Raw genomic sequence first — 23,807 nt, 5'->3', positions numbered from 1 at the left:
TGCTTTCCACATTTGAAACATTTCCTGTCGTCCTTTTTGGGTTGAGGTCCCTGATGCATCGTCTGTTTGGTTTGGTGATACGCTTCCTTCTGTCCATTGGCTCCATCCATTTCTTTTGCCATTCGTCTTTCATATTCACTCAGCAGAATACCTTTTATTTCAGATGATTTAAACTTGCTGTCGTCTAAGTTTGCAAGGGCCATTACAATTCCCTCGTAGTTGTCTGGTAATCCATTCAACATTGAATAAGCCAAGTCCTCATCTTTAACTTCATGCCCAGCCTCCTTTAGACTATCACTGCATGTTCTTATTCTTCCCAAATATGCAGTCATCGACTCATCAGGTTCCAATTTGATGTGAACCATTTGCTTCTTTAATTGCAAAATTCTGGGTCGAGACTTTGGTTCAAATACCTTCTTTAATGCGTCCCATGCCTCGGATGCTTTGGTGCAATTTAATATGTGCACTTGCTGGTCAGATTCGACACTCAATGCAATTGCCGCCAGAGCCTTTTCTTCCTCTCGATCATATTGCTCAGCCTCATTTTCGTTATCTGCTGGTCTTGTCGCATCGCCCGTCACGTGTTGCCATAACCCTCTTTGCACTAGTGCCATTTTCATGTTAAATTTCCATGAACGATAATTTGACTCGTCCAACTTGTCTATTCTATCAGTCAATTGTATTTGTGAGGCCATTTTGTTGAACTAATTTTTATTTTATTCAATACAATTTTCTTCATTCATCAAGCTCCACGTGGCGAATGCGCACATAACCTTACTTATTCTTATATAGCTGATTACTTACATATTGCAGCTTTTGTTTTAGAACCAGTTTATATTTGGTTTGATTTCCACATTTAAAGCAGTTCCTGGGCCCATAACCTTGATAGTTATGGTGTATTAAACATACCTTATTTATATAAGTAATTACACGTGATCTGCAGTTTAGCAAAACGGATATATTTCCATAGAACAGGAAGTTCAACACACATGAAAAGAAACAAAAGAATGTCTATTCTTCCACACACGGCGCTGCTATCAATTAGTTCGCCGCGGGATATACAAACTAAATTACATTGTGTCAATACCATCATTCACACAATTAAAAATTAAAGAATTACATAATCTCACGTCATCACAGATTATCTTGTTCCTTAGCCATGCAGTCAGATTTTGCTCTACAAAGACATCCACCCGCAACGTCTCTGATCTTCCATTTCTAGCTGACATCGAAAGATTGAGTCATTATCTATGTCAAATAATCCATTGTTGTTCCACATTTAGCTACGAATATTTTTAGATTATTATTCAACATGATGAATGATTATATTCGATATTATATATTTGTTACAGTGGAAGTGAGAAATGAATAAACGTAAAGTTTTACAAGCGAATGTACACCTTCACAAATGTTACAGTAAACTTGTAGTTTATAGTAATTTTTGAAAGTTATTCAAGTACTGGCCAGTCGTCTAAGGGCGACCAAATTAAGACTGACGTCGTATTTGCGTTTCAGCTACGCGAACCGATTACCTGAGGTTTATCCCCGCTTCAGCAAAGACAGAATCATGTGAGAGATAACATACTATGGTAGAATTAATTTCAACAGGCAGCTCAGTTCCCCGTGCACGCGGACGCACTTGCCGCGCGTGTGGAATATCCGTGAGCTCACTCCTCTGTCCCACCAGAAAGGCGCGTGAGGGGCTGAGTGACCCTGAGCCGCCTGTCGAAATTAATTCTGCCATAGATTGGTAGATCTGAACGGTGGATTTTTATTCGTAACATGTCGCAGTTCGTTCGCACGTTGCGGCCTGTCCGCTTGTAGCATGTTCAACACGATTGGACAATTAGTTCATCTTGATGTTGATCAATAAGGCTACAAGGTAAAATTTCCTATACATGGCTGAGACAAGAGACAAGGCAGAGACAATCAAGCAAATAGTTTAAATGTACCAAAACCTAGCTATTGTAACAAGAGTTTTTATAATTTTATTACGCAGTAGTAGTTATCTAACATATGATGAAATAAGTAAAAAATTTCACGAACAGCGTCCAGATCAATCGAAGCCTTTCTCCAATGAAGAATCTTATGGATGTCTTCACAAAAACTGGAAACGTGACAAGAGAATAGTACAGAACTTGCAGTTGATTAGAAGCAGACGAGATCGTCGTATCAGTTACATTTAACAATTGCCCAAGAACATTCGTTCGAATAGCGGCAGGTAGGAATGAATTTTTTAAATCTCTTTATAACATTGTAATGACATAGCTCGTTGCGCATAGAATGTTCATAAATAGAGTAGCTTACATACGATCAGGGAGTCTCATTCGTGTGTCATGCGGTTAAATATAAATTTTATACACTAGGACATACAGGATGTTTCTAATCAGCACAGGATACTTTAATATTTTCCGTTGTTTCCCTTCTATATGTGCTGTACTTACGGTTCATTGCTCTTTTGTTTTGCCTAGACATTACTGCAACTTGTTGCGTTTCCTTGCTGTTACGCTATGGCGGCGGAAATGGCTGCTTATTTTATTTTAATATATGCATTTGAGAATAGATAGGCTTTCTTAATCCTGTAATATGGACCACCTTAAATTTTTTCGGTTCAGTAGAGATTCTTACATTATTATTCTCTAGAATTACAATGATCCGGTAAGGCTCTCTGTATTCACTACTTATGTTAGTTCGTCGCGTCGCGGATTAAGGAGCATTACATAATTTCTAACTTTGTAGATATTAGGGTGAATTTTTCTGTCATAGTAGTATTTTTGTCTATGCTTTGATTGTTCGAGATTGGCTAGTGCCAATTCTCGGAGGGAATGTGATTTACAAATCATATTGTCTACATAACACTGTACAACAAATTTTAACTTTTTTTCGGACTTGTAACATTCAATAGTCGTTTCTTATAGGTTTTTATGTGCTGAATACGAATCTGCAATCCGTTAGTCGCCATCACCCTCAGTTTTCGAAAAAATCGATTTTGAAGATAAACGCAATTTTTAAACTTTGAACAATTATTGTGTTTAAACGGTAATAGTTATTCAATTAATTTTTATGTCAGATTATTCTATGGACATTCTCGAATAAAATGATACACATTATTACTGGGTTATAAACATTTAAATATGTTTAAACAAAGATCAAAGGCAAAAGGACACCCGAAATGCACCAATTTTGGCAGATATTTTTCAATTTATTTAAAAAACTACAGGTCTAGGAGAAAATCTGACCCCATCACGCGATGCAGAAGACATTTTTCCTTCGGAAAGCATCGACAGAAATTGTAAGTCCCATTTTCTTTTCAATACAGAAACGAAATAGTTTGGTAAAACGTACGGCACCGTCAGCGGTACTCAACTGTTCGAGAATGTCCATAGAATAATGACATAAAAATTAACTGAATAACTATACCGTTTAAACACAATAATTGTTCAAAGTTTAACAATTGCGTTTATTTTCAAAATCGATTTTTTCGAAAACTGAGGATGATGGCGACTAACGGATTGCAGATTCGTATTCAGCGCATAAAAATCTATAAGATGTCTGTTGTACAGTGTAATCTGAGTAAGAGCCTAGATTATCATTTCAAGGAATACTTAAGGGTAAGCGCGCTTTTCTGCCGAAAACTAGATCGTGCGGTGAGAACGTTGTTCCCTCGTGTGTGCTAGTGTTATACGAAAACATTGCTTGGAGCAACCATAAATCCCATTGTTTCTCTTTAGATACATAATGGTTCACGTACTCAATGAGAACATGATAACTTCTTTTGATAGATCCATTTGATTAAGGGTGGAAAGTGGAAGTTCGATATTGCTTGATGTCGAGAGTTTGTGCAAATTTCTTTATAAGAGATCCTGCGAAATTAGTGCCCTGGTCGGTGAGTATTGCTTTTGGGCTACCAAATTTGCATATAAAGTGTTCGGTGAACGCTTTAGCAAGGTCTTAGGATATGGTCACCATTAATGGGACTGCAAGAGAGTATTTTGCGAGTTTATCTTGAATTGTCAGAATATAACTGATTTCTTTCTGTGTACGGAAGTGGTCCTAAGATATGCATAGAGATTTTATCAAATGCATCCACAGGTGTACCTGTTATTATTATGGGTTCCTTGTTTTTTACTCTAACTAATTTCTTTCTTTGACATTGCAACTATGTGATATTGTATTTCATGTTTTTCTAGTAAGATTGACTTTTAATGCAATGGTAAGTTTTCTTATTGCCTTTGTGGCCTCCTGTTGGAGATTTATGATTCTCCTTCATGATTTGCAGGTGGTCTTGCTGTGGGGGAATCCGAATGATACCTTCACAAAAAATAAACTTAACATTTGTTTGCAAAAAATTTAATTCAACTAAATTTTGTAATTTATTCCATGGAATTCTTCCTTTTTCTCCTAACAGGTATGCCTGCATTATGTTTCCCTGTTACAGCTTGATTTTTCATGATTTCAACGCTTTATGGAGGGCTCCTTCTGAGGGACTGCTGTTAGTGACTATCTCGAAGACAATGTTTCTGCCTCTTCTTAATTCTACTATTTGTCCTGCTTGCTGTGGTTCGCATGGTTTGATTTTTTTCTGTCTTATTAATTCTTATCCCAATGTTCGTAATGGCTTACCATCCTCATTAATGAATATTATTATTTTCTCCTTCCTCATCCATAGGTGATCATTGGACTCTTCAGTGTTAAATCCTACAGGCCCGTTACTAACAATTTTTGGTTTCCTCTGCATTTCTTTTATTGGTTTCTCATGCACTGGTCCGTTGACTTGAGGATATGACCCGGGGGTAAGTATTCTCTGTTCTCTCTTGCTGATTCTTATAGGGGATATGGGGGCTGTTAATGTATCGCTAGAGTCTGATATTGGTTCCATTCTAGGTGCGATAAGTGTTGCGTCGCTGGAACTTGTACAACTACTAGTTTTAGAACCCAAATCTATTTTTTGTGGATCTCCGAATTTGTGTTCAGGGACTATCATTTCCTCATCAGTTTCCATAATTTCATTCCAGTTTATGGATTCTGGTTTCTGGATATGCTTAGGGGGAGTAGGTGTAACAGGGGGTTGGAAAGGAGGAGATTTTGAGGCTTCATGAACTTCTACTTGGATTGTACGTTTTTTGGGTTCAGGTTAGTTGGGAGCGGAAGTTTTGTAGTCCTTTTTCCTTTCCAATTTCTTTTTCCCACTGACTTCTACCTCTGTTTCATAATCCGTATCACATGAATATATTTTTGCTTGTTTCTTTGGGGATGAGTTCCCAGATGCTGAGGTTGTCGCGCTTCTCTGGCGTGTTGGGAATTGGTGATATACTTTCTTCCTCTTGTAGTCTTCAGCGTCAGAGCTGGAGTCGGAGGTTGATCTCTGACAGGTTTTGTAGTAATGAAATTCTTTATTCCTCTTGAATTCATTCGAATCTGAACTTGAGTGGGGGATTGCTCGTTTTGCATAGAAGGGAAGTGAGGTTGGATTTCTGGATAGGGCGTCAGCGTTTTTATTAAATTTGCCGGGTTTATAGATGATTTGGAAGTCATACTCGGCTAGTTTTAGTTTCCAACGCATTAGTCGTGACGTTGGATTATCTAGATTTTGTAGCCATTCTAGTGGTTTGTGGTCCGTAATGAGGAGGAATTTCTTACCGTATACATAAGGCTTGAAATGATGTACAGCGTACACTACTGCCAGTAATTCGTGTTTGGACGTCGTTCAGGACTCTGGATGCATATGCTATGGGAAGGTCCTTGCCAATTTCTCCCTGGCTGAGTACAGCACCTACAGCAAAGCCAGATGCATTAGTCGTGATGTTGAATGTTTTATTAAAATCAGGGTATTGTAAGATGGGCTCTTTACAATGGACCTCTCGTAAAATTTCGAATGCTCTCTTCTGGTTTCCTGTCCATTCGAAGCTATAATCTTTTTTTTCTTTAAGTTTGTTAGGGGTCTGGCAATTTTAGAGAAATCCTTGATGAATCGCCGATAGTATCTGCATAGTCCCAAAAACAGTTTCACATTTTTCTGTGTTTTGGAAATTCAAAAGAAGTTTTCGCTTATTATATGTCCACATATGCGACTTCTTTCTTCAAGAACTCGCATGTTTCTGGTTGTAAGGAGAGGTTGGCATCGTCTAAGAGTTTCATTAATTTCTTGAATTTAATTGCATGTTCAGCGAGTGAACTCGCATAGAGGACAATGTGGTCAACATATACTAATAGTTCTACTCCTTGTAAGCCTATTAGGACTTCAGACATTAGCCTCTGAAAGGTTGCAGGGAATTCTTTAGTCGAAAGTGTATTCGTTCGTATTCGTAGTGTCCGAAAGGGGTGGAGAAGGCAGTTTTGTGCCGGTCCTCAGGGTACATGGGTATTTGGTGAAAGCCGGAAGCTAAATGAAATACAGAGAAGTATTTGGCACTTCCTAACTGATCTCGTATATCCGGAATATTCGGTAGTGGATGACCGTCTCCCATGCTTATTTTGTTAAGTTTTCTGAAGTCGATAACCATTCTCTACTTCTTTTCCCCTTGGATATCTGCTTTCTTCGGAACGCTCCAGACGGGGGAATTGTACGGGGACGAAGAGGATCTAATTATTCCTTTTTCAAGAAGGTCATTCACTTGATTTTTGATCTCCTCCTTGTGTATCTGGGGACAATGGTATTGTTTGACGTGTATGGGGACTTCATTCTCAGTAATTATTCTGTGGTACACCTTATTTGTGGCTTGTAGCTCTTCTGCAGGAAGTAAAAATCCATCTGCATATTGCTTTATCAAGAGTTTCACACTGACTTTTTCTTCAGGGTTAAGCTGATTCAGACGCATGTGTTGGAGTACCTTGTAAGATCGACGTGGGTCTTCATGTTTTCCCGGGGAATTTTCAACTGAAGGTACCTCTTCGAAAGGTTGTAACTCAACCATGGGCACTGGAATTTTGATATCTTCAGTTGAGGAGTTAATAGCGAAGAGATAGGCGGTCCCGTTGTAGTTGGTTACTACCGCATTTCCCATATAGACGTTGGGGTGCATATTCATTCTGGGAATGTACCTTGTGGTTGCTTGTAGCTTAGCAAAAAATACATAGATTTGGCTTCTTGTTCTTGCAGGAATTGTAATAGTTTTTGGATTCGCAATAGGTAAGACATCACTCCTTATCATAATTCCAGATTTGATGTAATCGATGGTAGCGTTGTTACTTCCTGAAAATTCAATTCAAGTGATATGGGAGGATTTTCGTCGATATGGAAGGTGATTTCCGTATTTAGAACTTTTACTTTTATGTACCCTCACTTCTTCTTTCTGCATTGCTCAATTCTGTGTCCCTTAAATTTGCAGAATTTTCGTGTAGGAAAATCTGCTGGTTGGGAATTTCTTCTAGGACGATTTAGACTTTAGCATTCTTGGATCTTATGCACTTTCCTCTGACAAAACTGGCAATGCTTTATTTGCCAATCTACTCGAAAAACTTGCTCTTGTCTTCCCATAGACTGGCTACTATAGGTGTTTGCATTGTGCCCGTAGTCGAAACAATTCGTGCATCGAGCACTTTGAACGAGACCTTCCGCCATTCGAATACGGATTTGGTTTTCGTCATGCTCGGCCTCTGCTCTAATGGCTATACTAATAGTTACATCGAGGCTACTATTGTCAGAGTGTCGCATAGGGGAGAATATCTCTAGCTTTGATCCTGTTAAGAAAGCCTTGATAGCATTGATCTCCGCAGTTGCATTGTATTGCACAGTGTGATTGGGTACCTCGATCTCGGTACAATTTTTTATTTGTAGTAAGATGTTAGAAACGCGACTGCTATAATCTATAACAACTTCGTTTGGCATTTGAGCAATTTTAGACATGTCGCCATATAATTGTATTGAAGAATTTAATGGAGTAAAACGTGAGCTGAGTACGAAAATGAGGTCATCAACAGTAATATAGTCGCCACTTAAAATTACTCTTGAAGCTTGTCCAAAGCGTTTATTTTTTATTAGTTGCACCAATCCGTACTCAACGTTTGGAGCAATTATTCGATTAGCGCTGCGACAGCTTTCTGCAAATTGATACACGGCTAAATTTCTACCGTCAAAAGAAGGAACTGTGTCAGCAGCGTCTCTAATGCTCATATATGGAAAGGCAGGAGTGGTTTGAACAGGCGTCGCATTGCCAGCGTTTAATTGATTGATATATATATATATATATATATATATATGATATATATATCTGTTGGATTCCGGATTAGGAGTAATACAGCACCCTCTTTTTTTAACTTAACTAGGGGTTTATTCGTCCTGAATGTTAGTGTCTGAACAATGTCGAACCAAGATTGTCTCTGGTTTCTGTTTCTCTATATCTCTATGTCTGACTTCGGGTTTTCGGAGTTTATATATATATATGAAAATGGAGTAAAAGAAGAGTGGGGAAGGGACAACGTGGAAGGAACTGAAAAAGGGACAAAGGTGCGTGATGACTAAACCGTTGCGGAAAATATTTAGGAAGGAATGACTAAGTGGATAAGGATGCGCTGGCGTTTACATAAGATTGATGATGGATATCCAACATATCACGATTGAGGATCCTCTAGACGGAACGCAGGGTAAGTGTGTGTGCGTGCATGTGTGCAAAGGGTCTTGTTTCGTATGCCCTGGTTGCTGCCAAAGCTATAGGTGGCCTACAACATCAGAGCGGTCTCAAATCTTCGGGAATCAATTAACCCTCGCTTGAATTGTCTAAGCATCCGTAAGTCTTTCATTATCCAGGTTATATCAGTCGCTCCCCTCGAGAAAATACTCTTCAGTAGCGGTCTGGATATCCTTTAGACTGAGAACGGCTTCTAGTGCTTGTTGACAGGCGATTCGTTTGCTTTATGGCAAGTGCGAACCATAACCTTAAAGGAGCATCAATTACTTTTCTTTGCTAGAACGGTCGCTACCCCTAGGAGAGCGATCTCGATCCAACAGGGCTTAGTACATCAGCTGCCTCCAAGATGTTGCTCACACTGCACTTAGAATCGTCTTGGTGCACCTGTCATAGAGGTTACGCAAACCTGCGCAAGCCTAAATCTGTAAAGGAACATGGAGTATAATAGGTCAATATTACTAGAAAGAGAGAAGAATAAATAGAGCGAGAGAGAGGAAGGGGGGGGGGGGCGAATGTTAGGGGGAGATAAGGTAAGATAGAGTGAGATGATAACGGAGTAGGCCGTGGGGCGTTATACGAGTGTCAACACATGGAACGTCTTACTATTATAAGTGTAACAAACCGTACGTCGTAGTACATAAAACGTTTACAGATAGAGCGGCTTACTTGTGAACAGGGAGCACGATTTGTGTGGCGTGCGGTTAAGAAATCAGTTTCATAGACTGCGACTTCTCTTTAAAATAAAACATGAAATGATTTATTAACCTGAATGTTTTACTACAGTACTTAATTCTATTGTTGTAATTATACAAACTTCAGTCTTTTGATGACATAGATTCTTATTAATCTATGAACTGATAATTGTCGCAAGGTTCTATATCGACGGAATATTAATTACTTATAATCTGAGCAGAGAGCAGTGATGATGAAAAAATACATAAAACTAGAAAACTAGAATGAACAAAACATTGATATCCAACATTCCCACTTTTTGTGCATTCTATCTATTTCAAACCATGCATCAGTTCGCATTTATTCGCCAAAAATTTGCATCGCGTTAAAGCTTTAGTGAAGATGTCAGCTAACTGTTCCTCTGAACAGACGAAAAAAAGTTTAATTATTCCTTCCTCTATTAAATTGCGAATGAAATGATATTTCACATCTATGTGTTTAGTACGCTTATGACAGTCCCTCCCGTTCGCAACTTTAATAGCACTCTAATTATCAACATATAAAGGTATCGGTAGATCAGTTTCCGCAACTAATTCATTTATAAAAGCATTTAACCACATAATTTCTTGTGCTGCGTCTGAGGCCGCTACGTATTCGGACTCGGTGGTTGATCGAGAAATACATTTCTGTTGACGCGATGACCATGTTATTGATACACCACAGACCATAGCAACATATCCACTTGTTGAGCGCCTTGTTTCTAAGTCTCCTGCAAAATCCGCATCTGAGAAAACGGACAACTTGAATTTGTTCCCACTGTATCTAATTCCACTAAACTTAGAACCTTGAAGATACCGAATTATTTGTTTCACTGCTTTCCAATGTATCGATTTGCAATTGTTTAAGTATCTACTTACTTGACTAACAGAGAAGGCAATATCTGGACGTGAGATATTTACCAAAAATAACAAACAACCTCCCGCCTCGCGATAAGGTACTTCTAAGTTTTCTTCATCCGAATTCAATAATATACCTGGGTCCAGCGGAATTGCCTTCGCTTTACAATTTTCCATGTTCAACTTATTCAAGATTTTAGATACATAATTGGTTTGCATCAAGAACATTTCCTTTGAGCTTCTGTCTCGTTTAATTTCCATGCCTAGAAATAAACTTAGGGGTTTTTTAGTTATTTTAAAACGCGAGTTAAGCTCATTTAAGACCATATCAATAAGACAAGCGTCTAAGTTTTAATTGCTTAAAACCGAAAACTGATATAAAATCAACAAACTCATTGTTCCATACTCTGGATGATTGCTTAAGCCCATATAAACTCTTCTGTAGTTTGCATACTAAAGAACTATCAGTCTTAACAAAACCTTGAGGTTGTTGCATATATATGTCTTCAGAGAGATTTCGATTTAGAAATGCGGATACAACGTCAAATTGCAGTACTTCTAAGTCTTTCGCTGTCGCAAGTGCTAATAACAGTCTTAACGAATCATACCTGACAATCGGTGAAAAGGTTTCGTCATAATCGATACCAGGTCTTTGTGAACAACCTTTTGCGCATAGTCTAGCTTTGTAACGCGCTATTCTACCTTCTGAATCATACTTGCATTTGAAAACCCATTTAGATCCAATAGCAGATCTTCCTTGTGGTAGCTCCGTCAGCCTCCATGTTTGATTTTCTTCTAAAGATTTAATCCCTTTTTTCATCGCTGTTATCCAATGGTCCCTTTCCTTGCATGCAATCGCCTCTTCATAGTTCTCTGGTTCATCGATGATAGCTGCACATGCAACAAAGTTCGACTGGTAACGTGATGGTAGTTCAATATTTCTGCGATCCCTCAAATTATAGCGGCTTCTATTTGAATTTTCTTCTGTGTTGGCTTCTGTGTCATCAGGTAAATTGGTTCTTTCTTCGGAATTGGACTCTCCGACTATTTCTTGAACTTGGCTTGTTTGAAGAGGTTTTCCTGTCCATTTTTCGAAAAGTGTTGCCTCACCATCTGTTCTATTTGTCCGGCGATTTAACAGATACACGGCAATGTTAACAGCTTCTGCCCATAGGTCTTTATTTAACTTGCTACTTGATAACATAGATCTTGCACTCTCCACAATTGTCCTCAAATCCTTTTCTGCCTTTCCATTTGGTCAGGGGTGTAAAGTGCAGTAGTCTCGTGTATGATTCCTTTCTTACGACTGAATTCCTTGAATGATTGTTTGACGAACTCTCTCCCATTATCAGATTTAAGGACCTTGACAGCATTCCCTGTCTGACGTTGAACAAGTTTTTCAAACTCCAAGAATTTAGAATACACGTCACTCTTCTGTGTAATAAAATAGACAAACCGAAAACTTGTGGCCCGATTCTTAAAAAGCACAAAATAATCTGCACCACCCGTAGATATGACTGGCATCTTTTCACAGACGTCTGAATAGACATATTCTCCTGGCTTGAAATTCATTGTTCTTTCCACTTCTTTGAATGAAGTTCGATGACTCTTCCCATACTGACACGATTCACAAAACAGGCCATCTGTGCTACCAAATTTAATCGGTATATTACCTTTATCTGCCATCTTCTTTAAGGCGGTGAAACTTATATGCCCTAAACGTTCATGCCATAACATTATTTGACTCGTTGTTGCTGCATTGGCTTGTTTCATGAGCTTTGTTCTGAAAAGCATTCTGTAGCATTGGTTAGATTGCTTAATATCTGTAGAAATCAATGTATTTCCTTTGTGAATTGTCACTTTGCCAGTATTGAAAGTTACATTTAATCCTCTATTTGTTACAGCACCAATAGAAAAAAGATTTTTCTTTACTTCTGGTACATACAAGATCTTCTCGAGAGTCCTTGGTTCCCATTGACCATTGATGAGGGCCTCAACGCATACAGTTCCTATTCCTTTTGCATATACACATGAGTTATCACCAATCTGGACTGCAACCTCTTTGGCCCCGAACATGGTTAATTCCTTGAACCATTCTTCATGTGAAGTCATATGTCTTGAAGCTGTGCTGTCAGGTAGCCATTCACTTTCACCAATCAGGTTAACGTTACTCTTAAGCGTAAGACAGAGTGCGTGATGTTTGTCATTCCTGTGAAAACTCTGAACATTTGCTGATTCTCTTCTTCTTCTGTATTCACTTTTATAATGACCCTTTCTATTACAAAAGAAGCATATTACTTCCTTTTTCCTTTTGAACCCTTCTGATTCACCATTTTTGTGTATTGAAGGTTTTATCTTGACTGCAGCAAAAGTCGTTGCTAGCTCATCTTCCTGTGTCAGGCGTTGCTCTTCCTTTAGTAACCTTTCCGTCATGTTCTCAAATGATTGCTTCTTCTCGTCAAATGAGTCCCATGCAGTGACAAACGTACCATATTTTGCTGGTAAACCTCCAAGCGCTTTAGCTATCTTGTCGACATCGGAAACTGGTTCGTCAACGTCAACCAGCGCTTGAGTCATAGATTCAATCTTACTTATGTGCTGCGAAATGGTATTTGTTTAACTCATTTTATAACTAAAAAACTGTTGCTTTAGTGTGACTGTTAATGGATGACTGTTGCTCGTGTAACGTTTTCAAACGCTTCCAGATTTCGGCAGCGTTTGTACAAAAAATTACTGATTGAAGTTGGCTGTATTCCATTGCTGTGGAAATTATTAGCATTGCTCTTGCATTTTGATCGTCCCATGTCTTCTGATCAGGTACATCCGCTGGGCGTAAACTTTCCCCGTTTGCTATACTTCTTATACTTTCAGCATTAAATATAATCTATATCTGATACTTTCATAACTTATTGAAAATGTATTTCGTAGTAAAACAATGTAATACCAATTTATTCGGTGTTCCTTAAAATACACGGCCGTGACAATAACAAAACAGAAACAATATCTTCGACAAGAAGTAAAATAACGTTTGCTAGACTCAGCGATAACACAAACAAAAATTCACTCTCTTTTATACAAAAAGGCCCACGCCACAGCCATACGCAAGCGCCACAGCCGAACACAGCACGCTTGCCAACATAAGAACATAAAGAAAAAATACATAAAACTAGGAAACTAGAATGAACAAGACCTTGATGTCCAACAGTAATAAAATACGGAGAGGTAATATTCTAATAAGCAGAAGAAAATGTCTTTAACCGTGTTGATAGAAATCATTACTGAATTTTGTAAAAACATGAAAAATGTGTCTGGGCATCGTGATAAAAACTACAACAGGAATTTTATGGTATTCTACAGAAAAATCCTCGTTTTGATATTATATTGTTACGAATTGGGGAGTCGCCGGCGACTTCCTACACGCGGCCCGTGTTCGCATCTGTCGCGGTGATGTAATAACGATTAACTCTACTTTACTTAACTAGTTTATTTACAAAGGAATCACAGCGTTTTTGTATTTCGATTTGACATTTCGATTTTGACGTTTTCACGTTGACAGTTGTCAGTCAACTCCGCTTGATCGATCGCCGAAGACGTCTCCTTCGACCGGCCTTGCTCATGTATCTGGTGTTCGCAACAATATTAAAAATTATAAAAATTCCAGACAGTGCATGCAAATTTAAGTACATACCAGTTACGTCTTGTTACGTGAAATGATCTTTTTCAGCCTATGCATGAAGTTTTTCCAGTAAACGATATTATTTTACCAGGAGAATCTTAGAAAAACTATTGATATTTTCGCAACGCAAAGTATGATGATAAACATATAAAATTATTGGCACTATACTGTAGGGGAAATAAACAGGTGTATGGTGCTTTACGGTTAAAGAATATTGAATATATAAAAATAGGAGCAAAACAAGTTTCTTAGCTACACTCGGCTACAGGCATTCAACAACTGATCCTGATTCCATGCGCTCTTCATTTTCTTAAAGATTCACGCCATCATCACACACCCAAGCCTTGCATCTGTGGTCTTAAACTATGCCACACATTCTTCGAAACCTCTGACACTCGACACTCAATTTAAACAGTCACACGAAAGTCTTCGACATTCACCTAAACACTTTTCATTTGCACTTCATTCACGGAAATCATTCATCTAGCAACAATCATTATTATCGACAAGCATACCAACTCGCTGACATACCACAATACTGTGTGTATATATTCTACATAATATTACATATTTTCTACATATTAGTTGAATAATTGAGCATATATAAAACTCCGCATCCTACTAATGAAAAATATGCAATTCGGGACGCGAGGACCCTCGATATTCATACAAAACTGATTTGATGGATCTCATCTCGTATTCCTTACTCGCTGCCAATGCTGTATATGGCTATAGCCTTCGTGCGATTTAAAGTCTTCCTGAAATAATAATCTACGCCTGATTACTAAAGCATCTGTAAGGTCTTCGTAATGCTTTATTATTTTATCAATCGCTGTATTGAAGAAAGTATTCCTTTAGGAACGGTCTCGATATATTGTCAAACATAGAATGGCTTTTAGCATTTGTTGACAGGTGATTTGTTTGCTTACGACCGACATAGATTATAATCTCCAAGGGAGCATTATTTACTTCTAATCTTCATAGAACGATCGCTATTCGTTAGGGGAGTGGTCTAGGTCTAACCGAATTTAATACTTCAGTTACCTCCAAGATGTCACTCGTATGGTTCTACTTAAAATCACATTATGCACTTGTCATGTAGGTTATGTCAACATTGGGCTCATAAAGAGCATCGACTATCTTTGATCACTAGGGAACAGTTTCTGCTTCTAAGGAGCAGTCTCAACACTTCTAGATAGATCTAAACTTGATACCAGAAGGGAATGTGTCTCGTGCTGCTTCCGCAGCTATTTATATACCCCGATTTGACTACTATTTACTACTTACGCAGTAGTTCGCAATTAATGTCGGACTTATTCTATTTACGCACGTTTTTCGGTAAATAACGCATAAAATACATTATATTTTGTCTAACTATAATGAAAATATATAATATATGATGTAATAATGAATACAACAATGTTAATGGGATTTACAATTAATAGGACAATGAATAAAAAATAAATACGTGATTGCGATAAAGGAAGATGAAGAAACATATGGCGAATAGATGGAGAATATAGAGACAAAGATGTAGTCAGAAAAAGGAAGATGATGGCGACGGCGCAAGAATTAAAGGATTCGGTAAGGAGGCAATGACATAGCCACAGGGAGTTACACTACCTTGCAATTTTATTAGGCCCCATGTAATACTGAATCGTTATCAGAATCCCTTATACTGGTAAAAATAACACGGGAAATATTAACAATTTGACATAGGATTATCTACAAATAATAGAACCTGCCTTACCAAGTCAATAAGAGAAATACACTTGCTCTTAAGGATGGAAGGTAACAGAAAGGATAAAAGGGATCAACTTACAAGCTAGAGAAGCGGTAACACCAGCTACAGATCTCGGCATCCAGGAATTTTTTTAAAAAATCGTAGAATATGTAGTGTCTCATATTATTACCAACTTATCTTAAAACCTCACTGATATTTTAAAATGCAATTATTATAAAATAAGTTACCCTTTTTAGTTCTTATAAACTGGAAAATAAGCTGAAGTACAATCCGTTTTAAGATGCAAATGCAAACACGTTCCTTTATGGCCCAAACAAATAACGTTTATGAAGCAAACGAATCACCCTACGAGACAACAGTTATTGTGACAAGGTGTTATAATCTTTCTAATACTTAAATTATAATAGTTGTTAGTTTTATTTTTGTTGGTTGTTATTAATTTTTGACATGTGTTCACTGTACAGTAGAACATCAAGAAGAGTGTAAAAGTAAAACAACCGATAAGGTATCAGTAATTGATAACAATAGATAAGTGTTACCGGCAAAACTAGATTTGTTAAACTATAAAAATATCAGTGCCGTACATGCAGGTTGTAGCATATGTGCTCACATGATGCAAAATGTGGAAGAAAAACAAGCGCAAGAGGAAAAGGTGGCCTTTAAGAGCGTACGTCGCTGTGACACAAGAAACGAAATATATCCTTCTTGTTCATTACCTAATCGGAATACCACCGTCTTATTTGAACACTTGTATTTAGAGTTAGCATTGCACCAAATCCGAGATCTTGCATCATAGAGTACCTTTCTGAAAATTCATACGGCCTTGGATTACATCTGTCGATTTTCAAGCAAAGATTCAGTGAATACCATTCGACGAAATATCGTCCATTCTTGTCGACTGCAAATTCAAACGGCAGAGGCAATAGAGCAACTTGCTAGAGTCAGCTTAAGTAGTATGGAGTGTGAAATCCTTGTTTCGACTACTGCCAATAGCTGACTCAACGTCCATAAAGAAAGATGTTTAGAATACGCATAGATGTTTTTCTGGGTTCGACGTGCGCATCTAGCATTCGCGTACACGACTTGACTGCGCGCTTGGTAATTCTTCCGAGGCTGGTCTTAAAAATAGACCTAACTGAGTGGTTCAGGAGCCTGTGGACATTGTGCAGTTGCATCAGTGGGTCCCTATCTTTACATACTGTCGCTCGAGGAACTCCACGGAGCATTTGATTTTTATATACACTTTATTTACACTTGGATATATAGTTGTTTGGCCGATAGTTTCGCGTACATCTAGTTCGTTCGCGATCGCGGTCTCAAGTGACAGCTTGACAGCTGTCACTCTAATCGATCTCTTTCGATTTTCGATTCTTCTTCTCGCGAGCACCAGTTGGCCGTGGCTGTGTACCGGGTGCTCGCAACAATACCATTTTTCTCTTCTAAACTTTTCAATTATAGACGAAACAGAAGAAATTGATCCAGTCGCGATAATTGAAAAGTTTAGAAGAGAAAAATGGTATGTAAAGATAGGGATCCATTGAAGACTAACATTGAAGACTAAATGTGATTGGATTGGCGACACACCGCCTGTAATTATATTATGTAAAAACGTTTGTACTCGGTCGCATTGGCATTATATATAATTACTGAAATACCTAAATTTTTCATTACAATTATTAAAAATATTCTGAATTATGCCATGTTTGATATCATTTTCATCATGAAAATGCAAAGAATGTATTAATGACACTTTCATGAAGATATAATGAGAAATATACATTAGTATCTGCATGTTTATTAGAAGATAGCCCACTGCTTCTTTTTATGACCGTCCCTCGTAGTGCACGTTTCTACACGTTTGACTCGAGAAACTATCGGAGTTATAAAAAAGGTCTACCTTGACCGATTTCAAAAGGCCTTCTGCGGGTCTTCGGCAGAAAGCAAAACTATCGTCGTCAACGTTATTACGCTTTTCAGAACGGACCAAGTGTGAACTACTCCATTCAAAAACAAGGGAACAATATTTTTACCCACCGAACTGCACCGGACGATACGGACACGGACTTACCTGTTTCGCACTAATATTACAGGGTAATCTTCTCGCTAGAGAATCTCAAAGGCAGTACAGTACCGACGTAAAATGTAACAGCTGGCCTCTATTGTAACCTAAGAGGCCCAAAATGCTCTTGTGTATTTCTTAACCAAAAATCGAGGAAGTGTACATATAAATACGGTGTTCTGACAGCGACGTTTTTGTGACGGCACTGTCTTTGAGTCCCCAAGAGAAAGGATCTCCCTGTATAGAAAGATTGCGTAATTTTACCCAATTATACGTTTGATCATATAAGCAATTGAAGCAAAATCTTAGTTGCATTATCCTCAGATAAAACTTGTTCAAAAATTTTGTTTCCAAAGTATAATAAACGAAACAAATGTCTTTAGAAAGAATTAAATCACTGGAGAAGTAAGAATCTGCATAAGTGGACATAAATACAGTACATTCTCACTGTTTTCAGGTAGAGAAATACGTTACTGTTTGTTTTACTGATGCTAACTATGAGTAAAGAAACGCGACGAACAGTCATTTACACTACAAACGAAGTGTATATTTTTATCACGCTCCATTTTTTGCAAGGAAACATGCTACCGTTCTTGTTCACTCGATGGCTGTAGTGTAAATAAAAATTGCGCTTCCAGTAATCGGTCGTTTCCTGCTTTGTAATACTACAGGCGGGAAACTTGGAATCATTTGCTAATATTGATTAAAGTCACAGTATGCAGTAAAGTACTTTTAACTAAAAGTTTAAAAAAAAAGGGATTTTTCTTTTTCAACTTGATAATATACTGAAGAACTTCATACGCATTTTCTTCTCTTGCTTTCATCGAAATATTTCAATGTTAAAATTGGAGTATAATCTCGTGAAGTATGTCTTAGAATGTGTAACCCTTTTGATTGGTTGAATATACAGCGTGTAACAAGTATGCGCTGTAATATTTTAAGGGATGGTATATACCCCAATTGGGGCACAAAATTTTTTATAACATAGTGTGCAATCTGCTTTCATTTTGCAATAATAATACGTTAAAGTTTACACCATGTTCTGAAACGAAGAGTAGCTGGTGTATATCGGTAAGACCAAACACATGAAAAGAGATCGTTGACCTAGAGAATTCGGTTGTTTCAGAAGGTTGTGCTTCTTTCGAAAGACCCTCAATTATTATAGCCCTCATTGGGTATTCTTGAACAGTTGATTGCCAGGAGTCTTTCAATTTACACATCATCTGTGTGTGCAACGTGCGGTATCCCATTGGGGTCGTGCGGTATCCTAACACCATTAAAGCAGCGATGCTCAAATACCTCCGAAGCGAAAACCGAAAATGCTCGAAATCGCTCGTAAGCAGTTTCAAAGCCGACTCCAGTAGCAAAGTGGGGAGTCATCAAAACTATTCTAAAGACCGTTCTTCAAGGAGTGGGTGAGCCGCTCAGGCTAGTTCGCGAGCGAGCGATTTCAAGCATTGCTGAAATATACGGGCATTTTTCCTGAGCATCACTGCCTTAAAGTATTCCAACGTATACTTGTTATACCCTGTATAACACTGTTACATGGAACTTGGGGTAATATAAGGGCAAGAGGGGTACACGTAACGCCACAGGCACTGATTAGTAGATGTGACCAACTCGGCCAATAACGAAAACGTGTGTGACCTTACACAATGATCCCATTCAGACGACCAATTAGATAGCCATTTCTTCCATATTTCAACTTATGAGCGTTACAGACTACATGTGTTTACGGCCGTCTTCTTCACCTCCAGTTGCCTTACAGTTAAAGTTAACTGGAGGTTCAGGTACAGTGAGTTTCATCAATTTGCGATTCCCTATTAAACTAGTTACGTTATATCGCCTAAAATAACAATGTTAAGCTGCTGCTTCAAAAGCGAATTGATGTGTTTGTCATCATTTTCGCATTGAAGTAACAGCTCAATATTCATACTTTGGGGACACAGCTAGCCTAGAAAATCGCAAATCGATGAGACCTACTGTACCTGAATTTTACAGTTAACTTTAACTGCGTCTGCATCCAACGCAGCAACGTTTTTTTTTTAATACGCGTGTGATCGCATGCATATTGAAGGGCGTTATGTGCACTGAACGCAGGCGTTAGCTGCAGTATCTCGACGCGTGTAGGAAATTCTGCCTTTAGAGATGCGATATGCTATACTCTCACTAAAATGTCGATGTTATATTCACTCTGGTTTAATACTATTTAAAACAAACAAGTTTTAAGTACGATTACTGACATCTACATCTCTGAACATAGGTTAACTTCAAAAATGTGTCCTTCGCTATAAACTTCTCAGCGAATCATGAACCTGTAAAGAAGAAACATTGCAAATTGTAAAATTAAAATCTAAAATTTTGGCAATTGAAGTTTTAGACGCTTTAGTAATATTCAAAGAAAAATACAACAACTTCATTTTCTGTTTACAAGTGAGAGATTATAATACGTGTTTATTGTATTCGATTGCTGATCAAAGGTATTTTGAAGAGCGCGTTAGTAACAGACAATAAGCCTATGACCTGAAGTGCAGATTCTATTGCCTGTAGCAATAGAACATGCTCAAGTGGTAAAGTAGGGACTCATGTCGAATTAATTAAAATCAAGAACAGTAAATTCTCGTTATATGTTCGCAAAATTTTATTTGTCACATATGCATTTTTATCCATAACATTTGCTGGCTAATCGGTTCAAGCTCAAAAAGAGTGTGAATTACGTACCGTGCACCCAATATAACATGTATATTCCTTATCAATCTCAAACAATGAATATATAGTGAGAATTTATTGCTTTGTGAATAACAGTTCGTGCCGTTTATAGCTGAAATGTTTTCAGTCTTATTCTCGTTCACCTCTTTTCACCCTCGCATTCCTAAAACAGATACAAAAAAATTGTAAAACGATTACAGTCCTGTCTCCATAAGTGACTGCATCTCAACACGCAATAATTTTGCACTACATCGTTTCTCTCTGTCGTGATGAGATACAAAAGCGCGAGCGAGCGAAAAAGTGACAGTGATAAGCCATCAGCGTTGCCAACTCAATGAATTTTGCACCAGATCTAATAGCTTTCGAGGGTTTATCTAGTATTTATAGATGCAATATCTAGTAATATACTATTTAGAAGTATGTCAATTAAAATTTCAACCTGATCAGATACTCTTTATATGGGAAGTGAAACATAAGTGATATTCAGTCAGTGTGTTAGTTTTCCAATATCTTGTAATTCTTCTAGCGAAGTTGGTAATAATGTTTTTAGAAAACTGACTCATTGGAATCCCAATCGTATCTTAGCCCAGAATAAATGCTACGGTTAAACATGTTGATTTCAATTCAAGTATTATCAGTTGAAAATATATTAAATGTTACTACAGAATCGATAACTTCTTTATTACTGTTAATGGCAGATCATTCTGATAGAGTTGTTAGAATAAAAAATCAGTGTAATACGGTTCAACACTGTAAATGTAAAACAATTACAAATACTAAATTGTTGTGAACGTGAGTAAAAATATTTATAACATTTAACGAAATGGCACTTACTAAAATAAAAGTACGAAATAAGATAATCATTGATACTGATTGTAAAGTGTAGTCTAAAACATAACGATAGCTGTTGCTATAATTTTTCTATAACCACAGAAATATTACAGAATCGTACGCTATTACCAACATTGAAATTGAAATTTCCGTATATAAAAAACATTTTAACGAAACATTGTTAAATTAAAAGTAGACTTCATAAGTTACTTAATATAAAGATATGATCATGTCTAGGTAAGGTTTATGTTCTGTTATGTGAAGATAATGTACTGTTATATGTTTGTACAAGAATTTTGAGTCGTGACTTTTTCCGAATTTGTCATATTGAAGAGTTAATTTAAGATTGCCTATGAAATGTCTAAAACCAAGCGACTGCAAAAGTGTGATTTAACACGATTAAATAGTTGTTCTTATGTAGAGTCAAGTTTTCGTGTCTTTTTAGTAGTTTCTGTACTCAACTTTAGTAGGCACATCTATCACAGAGTTTGCAACACTGCAAGTCATAAATTACGATCAGCAATGTCTTCTCGATTTCTTCAAACTTTTTATGCTCTTGTGACAAAGAATAGGAATGTATTAAATATATTCTCCGATTCGATATTTGGTTACAGCCGATTCTGCGATTTGAACATTTATGGAGACAGAATTGTTCTTGTGTAATCTAAATCATTATTAACAATCGCTTCACTATTTTATAAGTAATCGTGGTATTCAATTGAAGGAGAGAAGCCACACGTGTGTATGGTGTGCCATAAGGGCTTTTCTACATCCAGTTCCTTAAATACACATAAACGAATTCATAGCGGTGAGAAGCCCCACCAGTGTCTTGTTTGTGGTAAGAAGTTTACGGCCTCCTCCAACCTCTACTACCATCGTATGACTCATATCAAAGTAAGTACAGCATTAAACACTTTTAGTGTAAAAAAATAATTATAGCTTTGTATTAAAAGTATATTATTGGTTTAATTTTAATAATTTTATAACATTTTACGACATTATATAAAATCTAGCAACATATGTTTCATTAACAACTTATCTCTTTGCGGCCTACCGACGTAGTGATAACGTCACGCTTATTTCGACGTTCCGGTTCATCGACAGTATAGTACCATCGCGCTTATTTTTACGTTTCGTGTCGCCGATGGAACGATACCATCACGGGATGGTAACATTGAGTTTATTAATAAATGAGTGCATATTTGACTTGCCGAATGTAGAGTGGAATGTAGATCTACATACTCAATGTAGATCTCAGACCGCACAGTGTTATTGAAATAACAAAGGGATCAATTAATTATTTGTCATTATAAATCTCAACTGAGAAATTACTTTTAAAATGGTCCTGTAAAAATATCGGTACGTCATCAATTTAATAAAAAAATTTACAAATAACTATACGCGGTCAGAAAGTGATTGCTCGTAAGAAAATAAAAAAAGGATATACTAAAAATCTCATCTAAGACCCAATTATTTAGAAAATTGAGTTTGAATATTTATTGCGTAAAGTCCTAGATACGACGTACAACACCTATTATATTTGGAAACAATTAGTATTTACAAAGTGTTAATTATGCATTCGAAGGCTTAAAGAAACGAACTTGAAACACTCTCAGTAGCCTATCGACACCCAGCATTACTAACGCCATTGCCCCCCCCCCCCCCCCCCCCCCCCCCCGGACCCACCCCCCATCATCCCTCTCAACATCCTAATATAAGGGACATTTTTAACTGGTAGATTCTAAATCTGTAAACAGTTCATGAAAAAAGTTCATGTGCACATAGGTCCGGAAACATTTAATTTTTTAGTTATACGCTATTTTATATTGTGTATGGCATGACACCTTTAAGATTCATGACTGTGTGCCACTTATTTAAAAGGTCGGAGTGTCTCTAGGCCTAATAAAACCTTAAAGAGAATAGCACAAGCAAGTAATGAGCCACCGTCTTAGACGACATTAGATACTGTGTAATTAAAAACGTATGCATTTCCAGGCGTATGTGCAGTTGAATTCTTTTCATTGTTTTTTTGTCCAGTACCTATTTTCTAAAAGTATCCACATTTTGTTATTTTTTACGGATCTAGACCAATATATACGTGACACAAAATAGTGTATAACTAAAGAACTGGAACTAGCGTTTGCAGACATATGTGCATATGACCCGTTTTCATTGCTTTGTGTCCAGAACCTCTTTCCCAAAAATGTTTACATGTTTAAAACAATCGATACATTTTTAGCCTTCTGTGTTGCTCGTTGCATTATAAATTATGAATTACTACGTAGCCAATTAATCAAAATAGTATTATTAATTCATACTGTTCATTGAATCGCATATTATATTCTCGAATTACACGGGATGTTTCAAAACAGCTCGACAAAACTTTAAGGGGGTACGGTAGTCAGTTGGGGGTACGTGACTTTTCGAGATTGCCAGGTCGGTATCTGCTATTACAGTTTTCGTTAGAGGAATAGTATCACCGACCAGATAATAATAGACCTAACATTCAATGGAGTTTTGTGTCTCAAGTCAAACTGCCTTACCGATGCATAGTTTGCGGACTAAATTAGGCGACCTCTACTCACGAATAACG

At 37.4% G+C, this 23,807-nt stretch overlaps 1 protein-coding gene and 1 long non-coding RNA gene across 2 annotated transcripts in view; both read left to right on the top strand.

The window, feature by feature from the left end:
* Positions 1–23,807, top strand: part of LOC143187503 (uncharacterized) — a 124,532-nt gene that overhangs the window by 95,305 nt on the left and 5,420 nt on the right. The window contains exon 5 of the mRNA XM_076391716.1: positions 21,939–22,108. Coding sequence (XP_076247831.1) covers positions 21,939–22,108 — 170 coding nt within the window. The remainder of the gene's footprint in view (positions 1–21,938; positions 22,109–23,807) is intronic.
* LOC143187542 (uncharacterized) lies at positions 1,798–16,120 on the top strand. Its single transcript, XR_013003220.1, has 7 exons — positions 1,798–1,882; positions 2,049–2,221; positions 4,439–4,569; positions 4,670–4,793; positions 15,317–15,455; positions 15,591–15,987; positions 16,080–16,120. It is a non-coding gene; the product is annotated as an uncharacterized LOC143187542 (long non-coding RNA).

Source organism: Calliopsis andreniformis, unplaced genomic scaffold, assembly GCF_051401765.1.
Source record: "Calliopsis andreniformis isolate RMS-2024a unplaced genomic scaffold, iyCalAndr_principal scaffold0048, whole genome shotgun sequence".
Lineage (NCBI taxonomy): Eukaryota > Metazoa > Arthropoda > Insecta > Hymenoptera > Andrenidae > Calliopsis > Calliopsis andreniformis.
This window is presented reverse-complemented; position numbering and strand designations above follow the sequence as displayed.